Raw genomic sequence first — 17,195 nt, 5'->3', positions numbered from 1 at the left:
GGTCAATTAAATTACCTAAACTCTCTCGCACCCTGCAGGGAACCTGTTGCAGATTATCTAGACCGATCTCTCTAAAATCAAGACGCTGACGCAGTTCTCTGGAATTAAAATGAGGCATGTCCCTACTCCTAACCCCACCGCTACCATCACCACTGCTGCCGCCAATCTGCACAGTGTCACTTTCATTCGTATTATCTAATACATCAACAGCTGCATCAAAATCATCGCCAGGAGAAGGAGGATGCTCATGAGTGTCAAAATGGTCAGCAGAGGACACAACATCAAGACTACCAATTGCATCAGAATGCGCAGTAGGTGACGATAGAAGGTCGTCATTAACACTGTCAATTTGCTTGATACCAAAGTACAGATTGTGAAAGAAGCTCATCAATGTCAAAATGCCCTGCAGAAGGTGTGGCATCAATATCACCAATTTCATCAAACCATTCTGTAGAGGATTTCCGGTTACTGTGGAGGTCACGTGTTTCCGGTTAGTGTGGAGGTCACGTGTTTCCGGTTAGTGTGGAGGTCGCAATATGGCGCTCCCCTGTGGCTGCAGCCAGATGCTCTTGTGCCATCAATGTGGATTGTCCAGACTGAGAGACCTCTTCCCTCTGACCCCTCCCCAAACCCTCAAACCCTCCTACCCACCTCGACATACAAACTCTGTGTGGCTTCACGTGTTCTGTTGATGTTTACATGATCGAAATAACTTGAACACAAACACAAACAAACAAAGATGAAGACCGCACCGGAAGGAAAAACCTACAAGTCCCAGCATCCTCTGTGTTTAGGGAGCAGCAGTGAAAGTGAAAGTATTGAGCCTCCGTTCAGAGCAGCAGGAGGAGGAAGGTGGAGCTGAGGCAGGTGAGTGTTTACATGAATATGTTTCTTCTTATAAAATAATTCCACGCTGTTCGTGTCTGTGGGTGAAATGTGAGGCCGGTCGGCTCCTCTGAGCGCTGGTTTCCTGTAAGTAGAGAGGAAGTGAGTTTAGCTGAGCCTCCGTTTAGTGTGAGAGAGCAGGAGGAGAGTGAGAGCTGTGCTGAGGCAGGGTGAGTGTTAACACCGCTCTGACATTACTGTGTCTCTGTGGCGGGAACAACAGGCTCCGTCAGTGGAGGCAAAAATAATCAGACTTTGGTTTTTCAAAGGAAACAACTTTATGTCGGAAGTTCCCGCACGCTCATTGGATAACGATGTGTCAATCTCGAGCTATTAGCCAATGAGCGTGCGGATTCACAGAAAGACCCGCCTTTATCACGGGACTTTAAAAACTACAATGGCGACAGAAACTCCGTGGGTGGAGTTCAGGGTGACGTTATGAAACTGTGACGTTTGAGCCACTTCCTGTTCTCAGTCCCAGCGTCCTGATCACCGAGGTTTCTGTTGCTCTGATATCTGATATTGATTATATTGGTAAACAGGCTGTAGCATAAACATCAGGTCTGCTCTGAAAACTGGCTTTATTTTTTCAAAGTAAGGGAATATCTGTGGTCTGATACCGCGGGCTCATGGGCTAAGGACTTGGATTGACAAGTCAAGCGCAGATGATTGTGTTGTTTCTTATAAAGGCTTGTGTGTGTGTGCCTTCCTGTGTGTGTCCTTGTGTCAGTGGAACTGAATCAGTGTGTTAGAGAAAGTGCTCCTCTGCTGTGCCGTCATCGTGTGGATGCTTCTTTTAAAGCTGGAACTCATGTCTTTATGATCTTCTTCATTTCATTGAACCTTTATTTCTAACCATGAAGTCCCTTTGAGGTTACAGCCTCCTGGTTAGGTTTAGGCTGTTATTGTGCTTCAGGCTGAAATATGAGGAGTAAGGAGTGGGGCTGGTTAGCCCTCATGACCCTCACCATAACACATACGTCACAGGACAGTGTTTACCACAGAAACTCCATGAAATGATCAATGAGAACTTTAGAAACCCGTCAGTGTGATGCTTCCAGTACAACAGCACCTCTGAGTGTGTGTGTTTGCCTCCCAGACTAACTCCACCCTGACATCAAGAAGATGGAGGAAAAGGATGGAGCAGGATCTGCAGCATCCAGCTGTGTGTTTGTGAGGAGTGACCTGTCCAAAGGAAACCCTCCAGACTTCAGTAATGAACCTGCAGCAACAATGTAAGAGAGCTGCTGACTCATTTATTCAGTGTAAATGATGATTTTTGATGCAATGGGAGAAGAAAAATGACAAAAACAGTTTTAAAAATAAGGATTAAAATATTACAAACTATATTTTTGAGTTTCCTGATGTAGTACAAAAATATATGAACATAACTGTATATAGGACAGATATTTTACGGTTCTTTTAGGCAGCACCAAAAAACAAAAAGACTATTTTAAGCTGTCTGAGGTAGTGAGTCAACATGTCACACTGGGTCAAAGGTCAGGGAGTAAAAGTGTGTTTTAAAGGAGGTTTAAAAGCAGCGAGTGAAGGAGCCTGTCGAGGTAAATCGTTCCATAACTGATCAAATTCAGTTGGTGGACCTCTGTGTGAAATCAAGCATCTGGTTCACAGAGAGGATAACCCTCAAATGGGCTGTACAACATTATATAGGGAGACAAAAACAGAGATTATCGTAGCCATCGCTCTCTCGCATGGACGTGGCAGCCTTGCTGTCTGCTGAGAATCCTCCCCGTACCTCCGTGACCTCGTCTGGTATCTGCTCCCTCCTCTGTAAGAGACAGTGAAGGAAAACACGTCTCTGCCTAGTCTTGAAAATCTAATCTTATCATCCATTGTTCTTCTAGGGCCTCTTCTTCTTGTGGCCTCAGCTAACTGCTAATATTTAAATGGCTAACATTAACATGTGTGCCAGCCAGGTTAACATTTATGATGAACTATGATGAATTAACTGATGTTGAAACTGGAGCTTTACTGACCTCTGAAATTCCTCCTAAAGTGTTATTCAGTGTTGTGACAGTCAGCTGCTTCAGCTGCTGCTGGGATGGGCTGTGGCAAAGACAACAGAGAAAATCCAAATCAGAGTTTTTCTCTGAGTTAAAAGCAAGGAAACAACAATATATTCTACATGGTGAAACTGATGGTTTATGGTGTTTGGGTCTGTTTTTCTGTATTTATGCAGATAAAGTGTAAACTCAGATGAATTATACCATCAAATGTTAAAGGAAAATATCAGGATGAGTGTCTGTGAGCTGAGAAGGACGTGAAGCGAGCAGTTTATCCCAGAGCTGAAGCTGCTCTGTGTGCAGAGATGAGCTCAGATTCCTGCTGTGATTGATCAACAGTCACAGAAATGTAGACTTGTAGTTATTACTGCAGTATGGTCACAGCAGATACTGATAAACATGTATTATGAGGATGGATGATCAAGTTTCTCACTCTCTCCTTTAAATCTCAGGTTTTTTCTTCCTCACAGTTTATCTGTTAATTTATTAATGAATAACACTGAAAGAGTTTCTGTTATATTTCCCCTTGAACATCACCTTATTAGGGCGGCATTAGGAAATAGCCCCCCTCCAAAGAATGAATAAATGAATGATGATAATAATAAAATGATTAAAAAGCAGAGCTCAGAGTGGTAGGATGGTCAAACATGGATCCACGGGTGGTTCAACTGCATTTGGTGACGTGACTAAAGCAAATCTTTCAAATAATCCCACCATCAACGGGATGTTGTCTCCTTTACTACGGTTACTTTACTTGGTCACCGTGTGAATTTCTTTGAAATGAACCAAATTCTTTTATTTGTTGGTTGTTGCATATTTAACCTCTACAGTCAGGAAAGGAGGAGATGAGGCCTCAACAATGTTGGGTTGTAGCTGTGGTTCAGGTTAGAGTGAGTGTCCATGGAATAAATGTAAGTCAGTGAACTGGAAACATGACTGTGTTCAAACTTTTCCTTTTTATAATGAGTCTAATCAAAGGTGGACAGAAGTATCTCCACTTTGACTTTTCTGTGTCACCATCAGAGCTTCTGCACAGTGTGGAGAAAGATCCAGAAGCAGAGCTGGACTGCAGACAGCCAGTCAGAGCAGCTGTGTACAAAGTAAGACTGAACATCTGTCTGCTGATGGACTCATTTCTGAAAACTGGACTTCTTGTGTTGTTCAGACATTGAAGAGTTTTCTTTCTCTTTAGTCTCATTGTTTTTCTTTCTTTCAGCAGATGTTGGTCTGCAGGAGGTTTTAGATGAACATAAGATCAGTCTGAGGAGGAGATGTGAACGTGTGACTGAAGGAAGTGATGAAACAGGAAGTAGAACCCTCCTCAACAGGATCTACACTGAGCTCTACATCACAGAGGGACAGAGTGAAGAGGTTCATACCCAACATGAGGTGAGGCAGCTGGAGACAGCTTCCAAGATGGACGCCCTCCATGACGCTCCAATCAGGTGCCAGGACATCTTTAAAGCCTTACCTGACCAACAGAGACCCATCAGAGTGGTTCTGACCAACGGCGTGGCTGGTGTTGGAAAAACCTTCTCAGTGCAGAAGTTCACTCTGGACTGGGCAGAGGGCTTGGAGAACCAACATGTCAGTGTGGTGGTTCTGCTTTCATTCAGGGAGCTGAACCTGATCAGAGATGAGCAGTACAGTCTTCTGGAGCTGCTCCATGTTTTCCATCCAACATTACAGAAGGTCACAGCAGAGAAGCTGGCTGTCTCTCAGCTTTTGTTCATCTTTGACGGCCTGGATGAAAGCAGACTTTCATTGGATTTCACCAACAGGAAGCTGCTGTGTGATGTCACACAGAAGTCATCAGTCAGCCAGCTGCTGACAAACCTCATCCAGGGGAAGCTGCTTCCCTCGGCTCTCGTCTGGATAACTTCCCGACCCGCAGCAGCCAATCAGATCCCTCCTACATGTGTTGACAGGCTAACAGAAGTACGAGGCTTCACTGACGCCCAGAAGGAGGAGTACTTCAGGAGGAGGTTCAGTGATGAAGAGCTGTCCAGCAGAATCATCTCCCACATGAAGACATCCAGGAGCCTCCACATCATGTGTAGTATCCCAGTCTGCTGCTGGATCACTGCTACAGTTCTGGAGCACATGTTGACTACAGAGCAGAGAGGAGAGCTGCCCAAGACCCTGACTGACATGTACTCACACTTCCTGCTGGTTCAGACAAAGAGGAAGAAGAACAAGTACCATGAGGGACGTGAGACGAGTCCACAGGAGCTGACGGAGGCTGACAGGGAAGTTCTTCTGAAGCTGGGGAGGCTGGCGTTTGAACATCTGGAGAAAGGAAACATCATGTTCTACCAAGAAGACCTGGAGCAGTGTGGTCTGGATGTGACAGAGGCCTCGGTGTACTCAGGAGTTTGTACAGAGATCTTCAAAAGAGAGAGTGTGATCTTCCAGAAACCAGTCTACTGCTTTGTTCATCTGAGCATCCAGGAGTTTCTGGCTGCTGTCTACATGTTCCACTGTCACACCAACAGGAAGACAGAGGTGCTGAAGAACTTCCTTAAACCAAAATCTTTGACCAAGATGATTTTCAGTCTTTTTGATAACACAGATCTCCAATCACTTGATGTATTTCTGAGGAGAGCCATGGAGAAATCCCTCCAGAGTGGAAATGGGCACCTGGACCTGTTTGTTCGCTTCCTTCATGGCCTCTGTCTGGAGTCCAACCAGAGACTCTTAGTAGGTCTGCTGGGTCAGACAGAGATCAGTCCAGGAACCATCCAGAGAGTCATCAACAACCTGAAGGAGATGAACAGTGATGAAATCTCTCCTGACAGAAGCATCAACATCTTCCACTGTCTGATGGAGATGAACCACCTCTCATTATTTCAGGAGATCCAAGAGTTCCTGAAGTCAGAGAACAGATCAGAGAAGGAACTCTCTGAGATCCAGTGCTCAGCTCTGGCCTTCATGCTGCAGATGTCAGAGGAGGTTCTGGATGAGTTTGACCTGCAGGAGTACAAAACATCAGAGCGGGGACGACAGAGACTGATTCCAGCTGTGAGGAACTGCAGAAAGGCTCGGTGAGTCCAGATGTGATCATTAACATCATTGATCAGTGTAGGTTAGTAGTTTAATTTTGAAAATAAAATCAGATTGTAACCACAAAGTGTTTGTGTCCGTACGCTGCAACCTTCCACACCATTCCTTTATTGTACAGACTCAGCAGCAGCTCCATGGATCCCAAATCCAAGAGTGGAGAACAGATTTGAAGTGTGTCACATCCATGCAGTCACAGCTGTTTCCACCATGTTTCCACTGATATTAATCCTGTTCAGTGACACGTTTCATATCAGTGAATATGTTCTTTAGGACGTCCACTGACATGTTTAAGTGTCCTGCTGGAAATCACTCAAATCATCCATGAAATCCATGAAAAATCCTTTTAGTGTTTCTAACTTCACCCTCTGTCCTCTCTCTCTCTCCATCCTCCTCACTGCTTCTTTCACTGATAATCACACAAACATCGTATTCAGCTACAAAATAACACAATAATATCATCTGATGATCATTATTATAAGAGCAGGATCCATATTTGATATCAGAGTAACACACTGATGGTTATGTGCAGTCATCATCAGTGACTGTGGGTCAAACAGAAGCTCTCTGATTGGTTGCTGACCTTGGTCACCTGTCCACTCTCACCTGTTTGTGTTTGCTCTCTCTTTGCTGTCTCCATCCTCTCTCTCCTTTCTCTCCCTCTCTGTCTTTGTACGTCACTCAGGTCCAATGGAAACAGTGACATTTACAAACCAATCAAAGACAAACTGATCCATGTCAGGTTATAACAATATTCAAAGTGAATACAGGCTGCTGCTGGACACAGACAGGTAACATCATTGTGACTTGCTGTCACCTGGATCTGGACTCATAAACACTGAAGCCCTGAACAGGAATACAAATCATTTTCTGCCAACTAGCGACACACCAGCAGATAATGGCTCAGAAAGCTAAAATGAGCCAATCATTTCTGTGTTTAGTTCCCCTGAAATCAGATCTGATATCAGCAGCTCTGAGTTCATTCATCATTATTGTCCAGTGATGAGATTTCTGCTCCGTTTGGTAACAGTCAGCAGGTTTTTCCTGCGTGTGGACGTGAACAGTCGTACCTGACAGCAGGTAGCAAACAGAGATCATCTTTCCAGCTGGAACTCTTCACTGAGCTGAACTCATTCAAAATGTTCTGGAGTCAAAACAGGAAACAGTCCAAATGTGTGTCTTCACTCTGACTCTGGATCAGATCTCAGTGACAGACTGTGGACATTATGGAAGCCTAAATGTGACACCATCTTCCTCCTTCATCGGCAGATTAAAGCCAAACAAAGATTCTCATTAAAAGTCTGCAGGTCTGAGAGAGACTCAATCGTTGTGTCATGTCAAACACAGTAAGAGGAGCTGAAGCACAGATGTGAAGAGCAGATTCATCAGATTATGACCTCACTCTGTTTTGTCTTCATATACATTCAGTCTGTGTTTATAATGCAGATTTTCTGCTTTTATAATAACACATTTTATATTTTCTATCATCACAGACTGACTCCGTGTCAACTCTCAGAGTCTCACTGTGAAGTTGTGGCCTCAGCTCTGAAGTCCAACCCCTCCCCTCTGACAGAGCTGGACATGAGTTGGAACAAGCATCAGGATTCAGGGATGAAGCTTCTGTGTGCTGGACTGGAGAGTCCAAACTGTCAGCTGGAGACTCTGAGGTGAGTTCACTGACTGCGGCTGTTGTAGTTTTTCTATATTTCAGGTCTTTGATTGATGTTTGAAACTTTCTTTAGTTCCTAAATGTTCAGGATGTGTCTGAAGACAAATGTGAAGAAGTTTGAGTGCTTTCAGAAATGTTGTTTTTCCAAACGACTGAACAACAGTTTTTCCTTTTGGCTCCAAACAGAAGTGACAGACTTGAGCAGGGTTCATTTAAAGGCTGACAGAAGTGGAGTGGTGACGGGGAGATGTTTGACAGGACAGTGTTTCAGCCTCCACAGGTTCATGTTGTGCTCCATCAGTCAGTGAAGATGAAGTCAGTGCTGATGAGGCTGTAGAGTGTGTGAGGGATGTGAATGAGGATGATGAAGATCTGATGATAGCAGATAAAAACAGGCTGCAGAGACTTTGAGCCATACAGGGCACACAGTGTGTGTACAGAACAGCTGAAATCATTATGGAGGCCTCACTGGAATATGGAAGCATCACAGTACAGCTTCAGTGAAGCTTTAAAGTCTCTGATATGAGATGAGAGATGAAGCAGCCAGAGCTTTTTCATGAGTGGAAATCCACTGTGACTGTGAGCTGCTGCTACAGCCTCCAGATTAGCCAGCAGCTCATCCTGCTCAACATTTCCTCACCAACTTTAATGGAAGTGTGATGTTTTCAGCTGGAGTGATGGTCAGGGTGGCCTCCCTCTCCTCTTCTTCTCCTCTTCCTCTTTCCTTTGTAAAGCCACTTCTGCTGCTTTCATTCATTTGGAAGTCCTGTAGCTGAGTTTGGGAGAGACTAACAGCCTCGGCAGCAGAGGGGAGAAAGGCTGTAACACCACCACTTTACTCTGTTCTACCTGTCACATCATTTTATCAGGAAACAAATATGCTCATGTTTTTACTATGTTTGTCTTGAAGATGTAAGAAGATCACATGGTGCTTTTTATTATTGTGTTGGTTTGTTTGCTGTCTCTTGGATGGAGCCCAGCTGTGCGTGGCCCCTGGGCCTGTGGTCAGAGTGTGTGCTGGATAATCCGGCCCAGGATGAGGCCAAACTGACATGGGATGAAATGCCTGTCACATAATTGAGCTTAGTGTAGTTTCATTTCTGCACAATTTAAAAACAACCAAAACTTTGTTCTGTCTTTTCTATGTTATACTGTAGACTTTCTTTGATACTGTGTCCAAAAGGAGCAGCTTTTACTTTGAAGGGGAGGCGTCTCTGTTTCCTCTTCAGGTTGGATGATGGAAGCAAATTAGTGTGTGATGTTCTTTCAGTGTTGCACTTTGTAGACGCTCCCTGAGCACTGGTCTCACAGCCAGCTGCACATAGAGACCAGTGTTGTTAGTCCAGGTCAGAAGATGACTTGTTGGAATGAAAATGAGCTTGTAGTTTGTCTGCTTTAATAATGTGACTGGAAAAAGGTGTTGGACTTCAAATATGTCCATTTCTTTCACACTTCACCTTTAAAAGTGAAGCCTTGTGGTTCCTGGAAGGAAAAACACGACTTTTTCAAGTCTTTGTCCTGTTTTTACGATAAATGTACGACTTTAATGTGAAACATTCAGAGTTTTTTCTCTTGTTGTGTTTGTTTGAAGCTGCTTCCTGTTGGCTTCAGCTGTTTGGAGTTTCCATTTTCTAAACTTCTACATTCTGAACCTTCTTCAGCTCTGAACAGATGATGAAACACTGAATGATTTCAAGCTCACACTTTGTCTAATAAACTTACATCTTTCATTCTTTATACAGATTGAGGGACTGTGGTTTGTCAGAGATCAGCTGTGATTATCTGGCAGCAGCGCTGAAGTCCAACCCCTCCCATCTGAGAGAGCTGGACCTGAGCTACAACAACAACCTGCAGGATTCAGGAGTGAAGCATCTGTGTGGTTTCCTGGAGAGTCCAGGATGTGGACTTGAAACTCTGAGGTCAGTCAGCATGTTTTAGTTGTGCTGAGATGAATATGATGTGAAAGTTGTGCTGACACTAAACTGCAGACATCAGGCTGATATTATACTGATCCACACTGAGGATCTTCATGGTAAAGTCTGTTTTCTTCTTCTCTGGTTTAGTCCATTGACTGCAGCAGAACAATGTTCACATTTCAAACCTTCAAAGAAGAAGAAAAATCCTCCACTGGATAATTCACTGTGAAACTCTCCAACTCTTCATTCCACCTTAAAGTCTGTCTGACACTGAAATCCAAAGCAAAATGTGCGTTTGCTTTACAGACAGCAGTCCAACACAAACATACACACATCATCCAAAACACAGTCCAACATCCAAATCTCCTCCACTGCCAGCATGAATGATGGGAACGAGAAGGAGGAACACTCTGACATTCAGGGTTAGAATGAGTTTCATAAAGCAGACTGTGAAGATCAAAGCTGCATTAGAAAGCTTACATGAATGAATGAGTGGACAGAAGTGGACAGAGATCATCTGAAGCACTTCAAAGGCTTTAAATCAGCACATTTCTCTTTATTCTTTATCAACTCTGTTAGTTTCTCTCAGTTCTCTGTGGAATGAAGCTAACAGCAGGCTAATAAGATGCTGACCAATAGGTTTCTATTAAAGGTTGTAATTTGTATATGAAAAAGTGCTTTGGCTCAGCAGGGATCAGCTTACAGGCAGAATACAGCTGCTGGATGGGATTAGCATGTCATAGCTATCTACCAAACTGCTAACTGGGGAATTTCAGGCCATCTATGGATCATTTTTGCTAACTGTTTATTCAGCTTAGGCTCACAGGGCTGTAGCCTGTGCCCTAGCTGTCATAGGGCAAGAGGCGTGGTCCACCTGCACAGGTGAGCAGTCCATCACAGGGCCAACAGAGAGAGACAGAGAAGCACTCTCTCACATCCACACCTACAGCCAATTTAGAAGCACCAATGAACCTAAGCAGCATTTCATTGGACTGTGGGAGAACATCCAACCTCCACAGAAAGGCCAACAAGCTTCAACCTACAACCTTCTTGCTTTAAGGCACTAGTGCGAACCACTTTTCCCCATTTCAGCCCAAATCCTGCATCTTCCTGTTTCTGACTCCAGGCCAGCTCCACTAACACTTTCTCATCAGACACTGCCACCTAGTGGAGGAAGTCTTAGTTCCATTTGAAGCTTCAGATTACAGTTAGTTCCTTTACAAAGAGGTGGAGGTGGTGGGGCCACAGCACCATCATCACTGAGTGCCATAGGACACTTAACCTTTGTTTCCATATGCTGGGAACTTCCTGTTGTTCCAAGGAGGACTGGAAAATGTGTGAAAACCTCCCAGTCAGTTCCTCACAGCACACTTCAGTCATTTCCCTCCCACAGCATCAGGACCAGGGCTTTTTCTCTCTTTGGTCCCACTAAGAGATTTCCACACAAACACCTCATCAGTGGGACTCTCAGAGCTACCAGCCCTTTGCTACAATCACAAAGCTCTTCATTGAAATCAATGATATCAAAGCTGGAATCAAATGAGTCCAAGTCTTCTGCTGATTCAGCATCACATTCATCTTTGCTCCTTGTTCTGCATCCCCACCATGGACTTCATTCCTTTCCAAGCCAGCCTTGAGTGTCCTTTATTCAGCTCATCCTCTGCTTTACTTTTACACCTGATTTTAGCTGCTTTATCTCTCTTTCAACAAGTTTCTGTGCCTCAATCTTTTTCTTCTCTCCCTCATAACAAGACAGCTTCTTCTGCCTGAGAACATGTTGGAGTGATTTACTAATCCAGGGCTGCTTATTGGGGAAAATACTTCCTGTTTTCAAAGTAATCCCCATTTTCCCCAGAAAGAAATGTAAGTAGAAATCGATGATCTAAGTGAGAACATGAGCCTTTAAAAAGTCCCAGTGGGTGCAGTCAAAGCAGTCCCTCAGTCCCAGTATAGAGTCTTTGGTCCAGACTGGAACAACTGTGTGCCCAGTTTGAGCTCTCTTCAGTCCTGTGACCTGACAGACCCAGAGGGGCCATCACATCACATTTAGAAGCTCCCCTAATGGAGCCACAACACATGTCCAACACTTAGTCTGTCTTGTTGGACCAACTGGAAGAAATGATTCAAGGACTTAGTCACAGAACAGAGATTCAAATCTCCAAAATCCAACTGGCTGCATCAGGACATATAGTCTGAAACTCTGCACAGTTTCCTGTTTGAAGCTGCTTCCTGTTGGCTTCAGCTGTTTGGAGTTTCCATTTTCTAAACTTCTACATTCTGAACCTTCTTCAGCTCTGAACAGATGATGAAACACTGAATGATTTCAAGCTCACACTTTGTCTAATAAACTTACATCTTTCATTCTTTATACAGATTGGAGAGCTGTGGTTTGTCAAAGATCAGCTGTGATTATCTGGCAGCAGCACTGAAGTCCAACCCCTCCCATCTGAGAGAGCTGGACCTGTACAGAAACAACCTGAAGCATCCAGATGTGAAGCAGCTGTCTGATCTTCAGCAGAGTCCAGACTACAGACTGGAGACTCTGAGGTCAGTAGAGTGATGGAGTGAGTGGGTGGTGCTGTCAGCAGTATTGTACTAAACACAGTCAGTATGAAACAAAGATCCAGTGTTTCCTGTAAAGCTGCAGCTTCTCAGTGAAGCTGTGAGAGGAGAATGGTGACAGGCTTCAGGATTGGACACAATCACTTCCTGTTTCTGACCTTTATGGTCACCATAGTAACGGCTGACACGCTCTGATCAAACGCTGTCAACAGCCAATCAGCTCTCTGAACAAAGCAGCACGCAGACCAATGACTGCATTCATTTCCAAGTTTAAAGCAGTGAAGAACACAGTCTGTAGGTGAGGAAGAATTTAGTGAGAGCAGATGTTTGGATGGAATTCCTCCAGTTAACAGCTGGAACCGTCCATCTGGATTGTTGGGCTTGTTGTTGGGGTTCCTACAGAGCTCAGAGTGGACACACCAAGGTTCTTCTAATGAATGAAAGTCCAAACTCAAACTAGGAGGGAAAAACATTTTCATCAACTTCAATAAAAATCCAAAGATTAGAAAAAGTGAAGCAACAATGAGTCCTAGTACAGTCCCAGCACTGAAGTCCCTGCTGCTCTTTATACTGGATGTGCTGCATCACTGACTGACAGCTGATGAAGAGTCTCTGGAAACACTCGTTTATCTCCTCTGCTCTTCCTCCTTCTCTCTGCAGGTGGAGCTGATGATGGTAAACAGGACGGTGTGTGTGCTGAGAGAGGAGGAGCTGTGTCCTGATGATCCAGAGAGGTTGAAGCAGCAGCAGCTTGTGTGTAGAGACGCTCTGACTGGGCCATGTTACTGGGAGGTGGAGAGGAGAGCTTCATCCAGCAGTGACTGACAGAGGAATGAGAAGAAGTGCAGATGACTGTCAGTGCTGCAGAGTGAACTGCTCTGAGAACAGCTCCACTGTCAGACACAATGTAGAGTCCAGCATCATCCCTGTGTGTCCCTCTGGATCTGACAGAGGATCATCAGTGTATCTGGACTGCTCTGCTGCTGCTCTGTCCTTCTACAGTCTCTGCACAGTCTCTGTCTGACTCTGGCTTCAGACCCTCCTGGATCAAACTCACCTGGAAAGACTTTCAAACATCACTCAATAGATTTGAATACAGAATATATTTGATATATACTGTAGATGTACTGTAGAGTTGCAGTTTGTCACTTGTAAATACAGTCTGTGAGCAGCTGTGAGCTGAAAGATCTTTCTAGAAACAGGAAATGTTTTCACTCTTCTGTTGCTTTTTCATATATTTCCACAACATTAATATTGATCCCACCTGTCTCACCTGTTTCATGCTTTTATACATAATAACAGGACACGTGTGATCTGAGCGCTGCTGTGGTTGCTGTGCTGCACGTCTTCATTTAGATAACAGAGACATCTAGTGGTTCAGAGGGAGAACTGCAGGAGGTGGAGCTGTGTTTTAGCATGGAAAACTTTTTATCTTTTAGGCGCAGATACAAATATGACAAGTATCAGTGTAAGATACAAAAGGTCACATCAGGTAGCAGAGGGAACAGTGATCACACAGCAATGTAAGAATAGAAACATAACAGTGAATCTGGACATGTATACAGATGGAAGCAAACAAACAGGATGTAACACTACATTAAAACCACAAATGGGAAGAAAACAAAGCCAAAGGAAAATATATTTGATCTCAGGAATCCAAATCAGATGCTTTAGAGCAGGGGTCGGCAACCCTGGGCACACGTGTCACAGCTGGCACGTGAAGGGTTAACTGATGGCACGACCATAGCTGGACTGGCCATCGGGCATACCGATGGTGATTTTTCGTTTTTATGGGCCGATGATGTTTTTTTATTTTTTTGTAACGGTATAAACGATGGAAGGTGGTGGATTGGCTGGATGCTGGTCGATGTGTAAAAATAAGTCAGTTGTTTGGTGGTGGCTATGGCGGAGCTTCCACAGAGGCAGCAGGTGGATGAGGGAAAGGGGAGGCAGGAGGAGCAGAGACCCGAGGCGGCCGCCGGTCCGAGTGTCAGGTGAACTGAACTTCAGGTAAGAAGTTATGAGCTGCAGTCTATCTGGGTCAGATATAAACCAAGTTTAGGTGGAGTTTATTTTCCTTGTGCTGACTTTTTACAGTCAGTTACAATAACTCGTACTGCGTACTAGCTAGCATGACGGAGGTTATTCAGCTGGGTGGGTGCTATGATGTTACTGATAGTGAACTTTATTTTAGTAGATTTTCCAAACGTCCTGTAAAAAACAGAATCGTCTCGTATTCAGAGAAAATTATGCGTTTCGTGTTGAGCTGAGAAGGAACACAGTTTGTCCCGGACTTCAGCTAGAATGGAAAAGACACAAAGCTGGATTTATTCTGTGTCTTTACACTGTTGTTCTCTCCCCTCCCTCTCCTGTTGCTACTTCAATCATGAAACTGATCAATGATCAGCTGATCGGCTTTTCTCTCTTGTTTGTTTATCGCCTAATTTGTGCCAGAAAGAGGAAACCAGCAGATGTCGCCCTAAACAACAGCAGCACGTTTAAGCTTGATCAGCTGTTGTTAGAATTTATTTAATATTAATTTCTAGTATCAGCTGATGTTTGCTGGAGCCACAGCTGTAAAGCTGCTGGTCATGATGTCGGTTTGGATATGTGGTGAGAGGGAAACATGAAGATGAAACCAGGAGACGTCCTTACTGAATCATCAGAGCTGAGCAGGTGATGGAGAAACAGGTTCACCTTTTAGGTGACGTGATTGAGTTGAAGGGAAGTTATGAACTGTTTCTGAGAGACAAATAACACCAGGAACAAGACTGTACATCACTGTCACAACAGTGTTTGTTTTCATTCAAAGGCTTTATGGCTTTAATACCTGGTGGGCCGGTCTCTATCAAAATGCCCGGGCTGATTTTTGGTCCCAGTCCAGCCCTGGGCACGACACGCAGTGAAGTAATCTGGGAAGGTGCATTAAAAAATAAATGGCCGGGCCAGCGGTGCACATCGCGAATTAGCTCGCATAGACACATTAGTTGTGCCGCTTCTTAATGACGGTATCTTAGCTAACAACCCCAACTACCAGATTCAACTTGTAACTGGCTAAAAATCACTTAGCCTACCGGTGAGAGGGACGTTGCTCGCTGTCAGTTTTTTCAAGCAATGCTGAAAGTTCCACATTCAGACACTTCAAAAGCTTCAGGAGCATCAGCACCACGTAAATACTCGGATACATCCGGATACTCGAGACAGAATTCACAATGTGTTTTTGGGACTTTCAGGTGTTTGGACCAATGTTTTCTTTTCTGATCAAACCAGAAGCTTTAATGAGCAGCTGGGTTTGTGTCGCATTAACTGGCTGGACACAGAGGACATCGAAAGGCAGCTGATTGAACTGAAAAGCTCGACTCTGTGGGGTCAAAGTTTGCAGAACTACAAACGCAGCTGGAATCCACAGCTGTGCGTGTTCATGGAGCTGCATTTCCACCTGCTGGACATCACTACCTGACAGGTTTAACTGTCTTCAGAGCATTGCAGAGGCCTTATTGACAGTATTTGGCTCTACATGTCTGTGTCCGGCTTTATTTCCTTCCCCTGTATCTGCTCAAAGTATTTCTATTGAAACTGTGGCCTCGTACACAGACCTCGGTATTGTGATTGATGACAGTCGTTCCTATAAGCCACACATTGAACATCTAATAAAGACACTGAGGCTGAAGTTGGGCTTCTCTTCCAGGAACAGATCATGTTTCACAGGAAAAAGCTTGTTGCTGCCACCTTTTTTTACCTGCCCTGGATTACAGTGACATGATTTATATGAATGACTCTGCTCGCTCTCTTCATCTGTTGGATTTTGTCCATCATGGGGCATTAAGATTTATAACTGTCTGTAAACCTTTAACACACCACTGTACTCTGTGTTCTCTGGTTAACTGGTCCTCATTGGTCTCACACAGGATGGTCCATTAGTATCATTTGATCTATAAATCTGTTTCTGGGTTACTGCCTCCTATTTATCAGAGTACATGTTAGGCAAACAGTTTAGTCATAGCCTGCAGTCTCAGGACATCATTACATCCACTGTTCCATCAGTTCATGCAGAGCTTGGGAAGAAGGCGTTCTCCTTTTCTGCTCCGTCTTCATGGAAAACATAACCGAAGGATTTAAGGCTCTCAGCTGATTTCACTTGCAGACTTCAAAAGACGTACACATGTTTTTTGAAACCATCTCTGGGAACTTGTTCTCGTTTTTAATGTGACCGAGTACATTACACAAACTTTTCTTTTATTGTTGTCATTTTAATATGTTTGTCTGGAACAGGTCTCTCTTGTAAATGAGACATTGAGTCTCAATGAGCCGACCTGTATAAATAAAGCTTCAATTACAAAGTTTAAATTGTTTAAAAGTTCCTTCAGCTGCCAGTGGGACGTGCTGTGGCTCTATCGGTTGCTGAGCCTTTATATTGTTAGTTAGAAACTACAAATATGATGGCTCACTGTATTTCAGAATCAGAGAAACTTTATTAATCCAGGAGGGAAACTGAGTTGTCATAGCAGCAAATATACAAGAAACAACAAGCACTCATATAAAGTGAGTGTAGAAACAGAGTTATGATGGATAAATATTCAGATAAATAGAGAAATAAAGGTATAAATATACATACCAGTATAAAAGGACACGTTTCAATAAACCTTGGACACACACACAGGCTCCATTTGGACATATTAGATTAACTGTTTTTTAAGACCAGTTTCTTAAATTACATGACGGTGTGATTTTTATTTTGTGCTTTTAGTGCAGAGAGAGTCTCTGTGTGTCATGTGAAGGCTGTGTGCAGGCAGGAGTAGTGAACCCAAAGTGGAGACTCACTGCAGGCAAAAGTGTTCAAAACTCAGCTTTTACTGCTGGATGGGAAAACATAACAAAAATCCAAATAAACTTACATAAGCAGACAGCCAGAACACACAGCATAAATGAGGATAGATCACAGACACAGAGAAACACAGGGCTTAAATACACAGAGGGAGCAATCAGGGAATGGGTAACAGGAGGGAAACACACAGCAAATCAGGCCTAACGAGACAAAGGAAGCAAAACCAGACGCATTTACATGAGACACGGACTTTC

The 17,195-nt window shown here is 43.9% G+C and overlaps 1 protein-coding gene across 5 annotated transcripts; it reads left to right on the top strand.

Moving 5' to 3' along the window:
• The first annotated feature begins 783 nt into the window (after positions 1–783).
• Positions 784–16,413, top strand: LOC146391808 (protein NLRC3-like). 5 transcript variants are annotated; one of them, XM_084916036.1, is made up of 8 exons: positions 784–867; positions 1,985–2,120; positions 3,933–4,009; positions 4,126–5,953; positions 7,463–7,636; positions 9,381–9,557; positions 11,928–12,101; positions 12,777–14,341. In XM_084916036.1, exons 2-8 carry the CDS (start codon positions 2,011–2,013, stop codon positions 12,784–12,786), a joined length of 2,550 nt encoding a protein of 849 aa, XP_084772162.1. In that variant the 5' UTR covers positions 784–867; positions 1,985–2,010; the 3' UTR covers positions 12,787–14,341. The 5 variants fall into 5 exon arrangements, with proteins under 5 accessions (XP_084772162.1, XP_084772179.1, XP_084772170.1 ...); XM_084916044.1 differs by lacking the exon at positions 784–867 and adding an exon at positions 912–1,479; XM_084916053.1 differs by lacking the exon at positions 784–867 and having other exon boundaries at positions 911–2,120; positions 4,129–5,953; positions 12,777–16,413.
• The last annotated feature ends 782 nt before the right edge of the window (positions 16,414–17,195 follow it).

This window comes from Perissodus microlepis, chromosome 3, assembly GCF_051167445.1.
Source record: "Perissodus microlepis isolate ML-2025 ecotype Zambia chromosome 3, ASM5116744v1, whole genome shotgun sequence".
NCBI classification, from domain to species: Eukaryota; Metazoa; Chordata; class Actinopteri; order Cichliformes; family Cichlidae; genus Perissodus; species Perissodus microlepis.
The sequence above is the reverse complement of the archived record's forward strand: the minus strand, read 5'-3'. Positions and strand labels throughout refer to the sequence as shown.

Bases quoted from the DNA above. Each gene is read 5' to 3' on its own strand.
- LOC146391808 (XM_084916036.1), top strand. From the start codon at position 2,011: ATGGAGGAAAAGGATGGAGCAGGATCTGCAGCATCCAGCTGTGTGTTT. The intron at 2,121-3,932 runs GTAAGAGAGCTG...TGTCACCATCAG, and splicing joins AATGAACCTGCAGCAACAAT to AGCTTCTGCACAGTGTGGAG. The intron at 7,637-9,380 runs GTGAGTTCACTG...TTCTTTATACAG, and splicing joins TGTCAGCTGGAGACTCTGAG to ATTGAGGGACTGTGGTTTGT.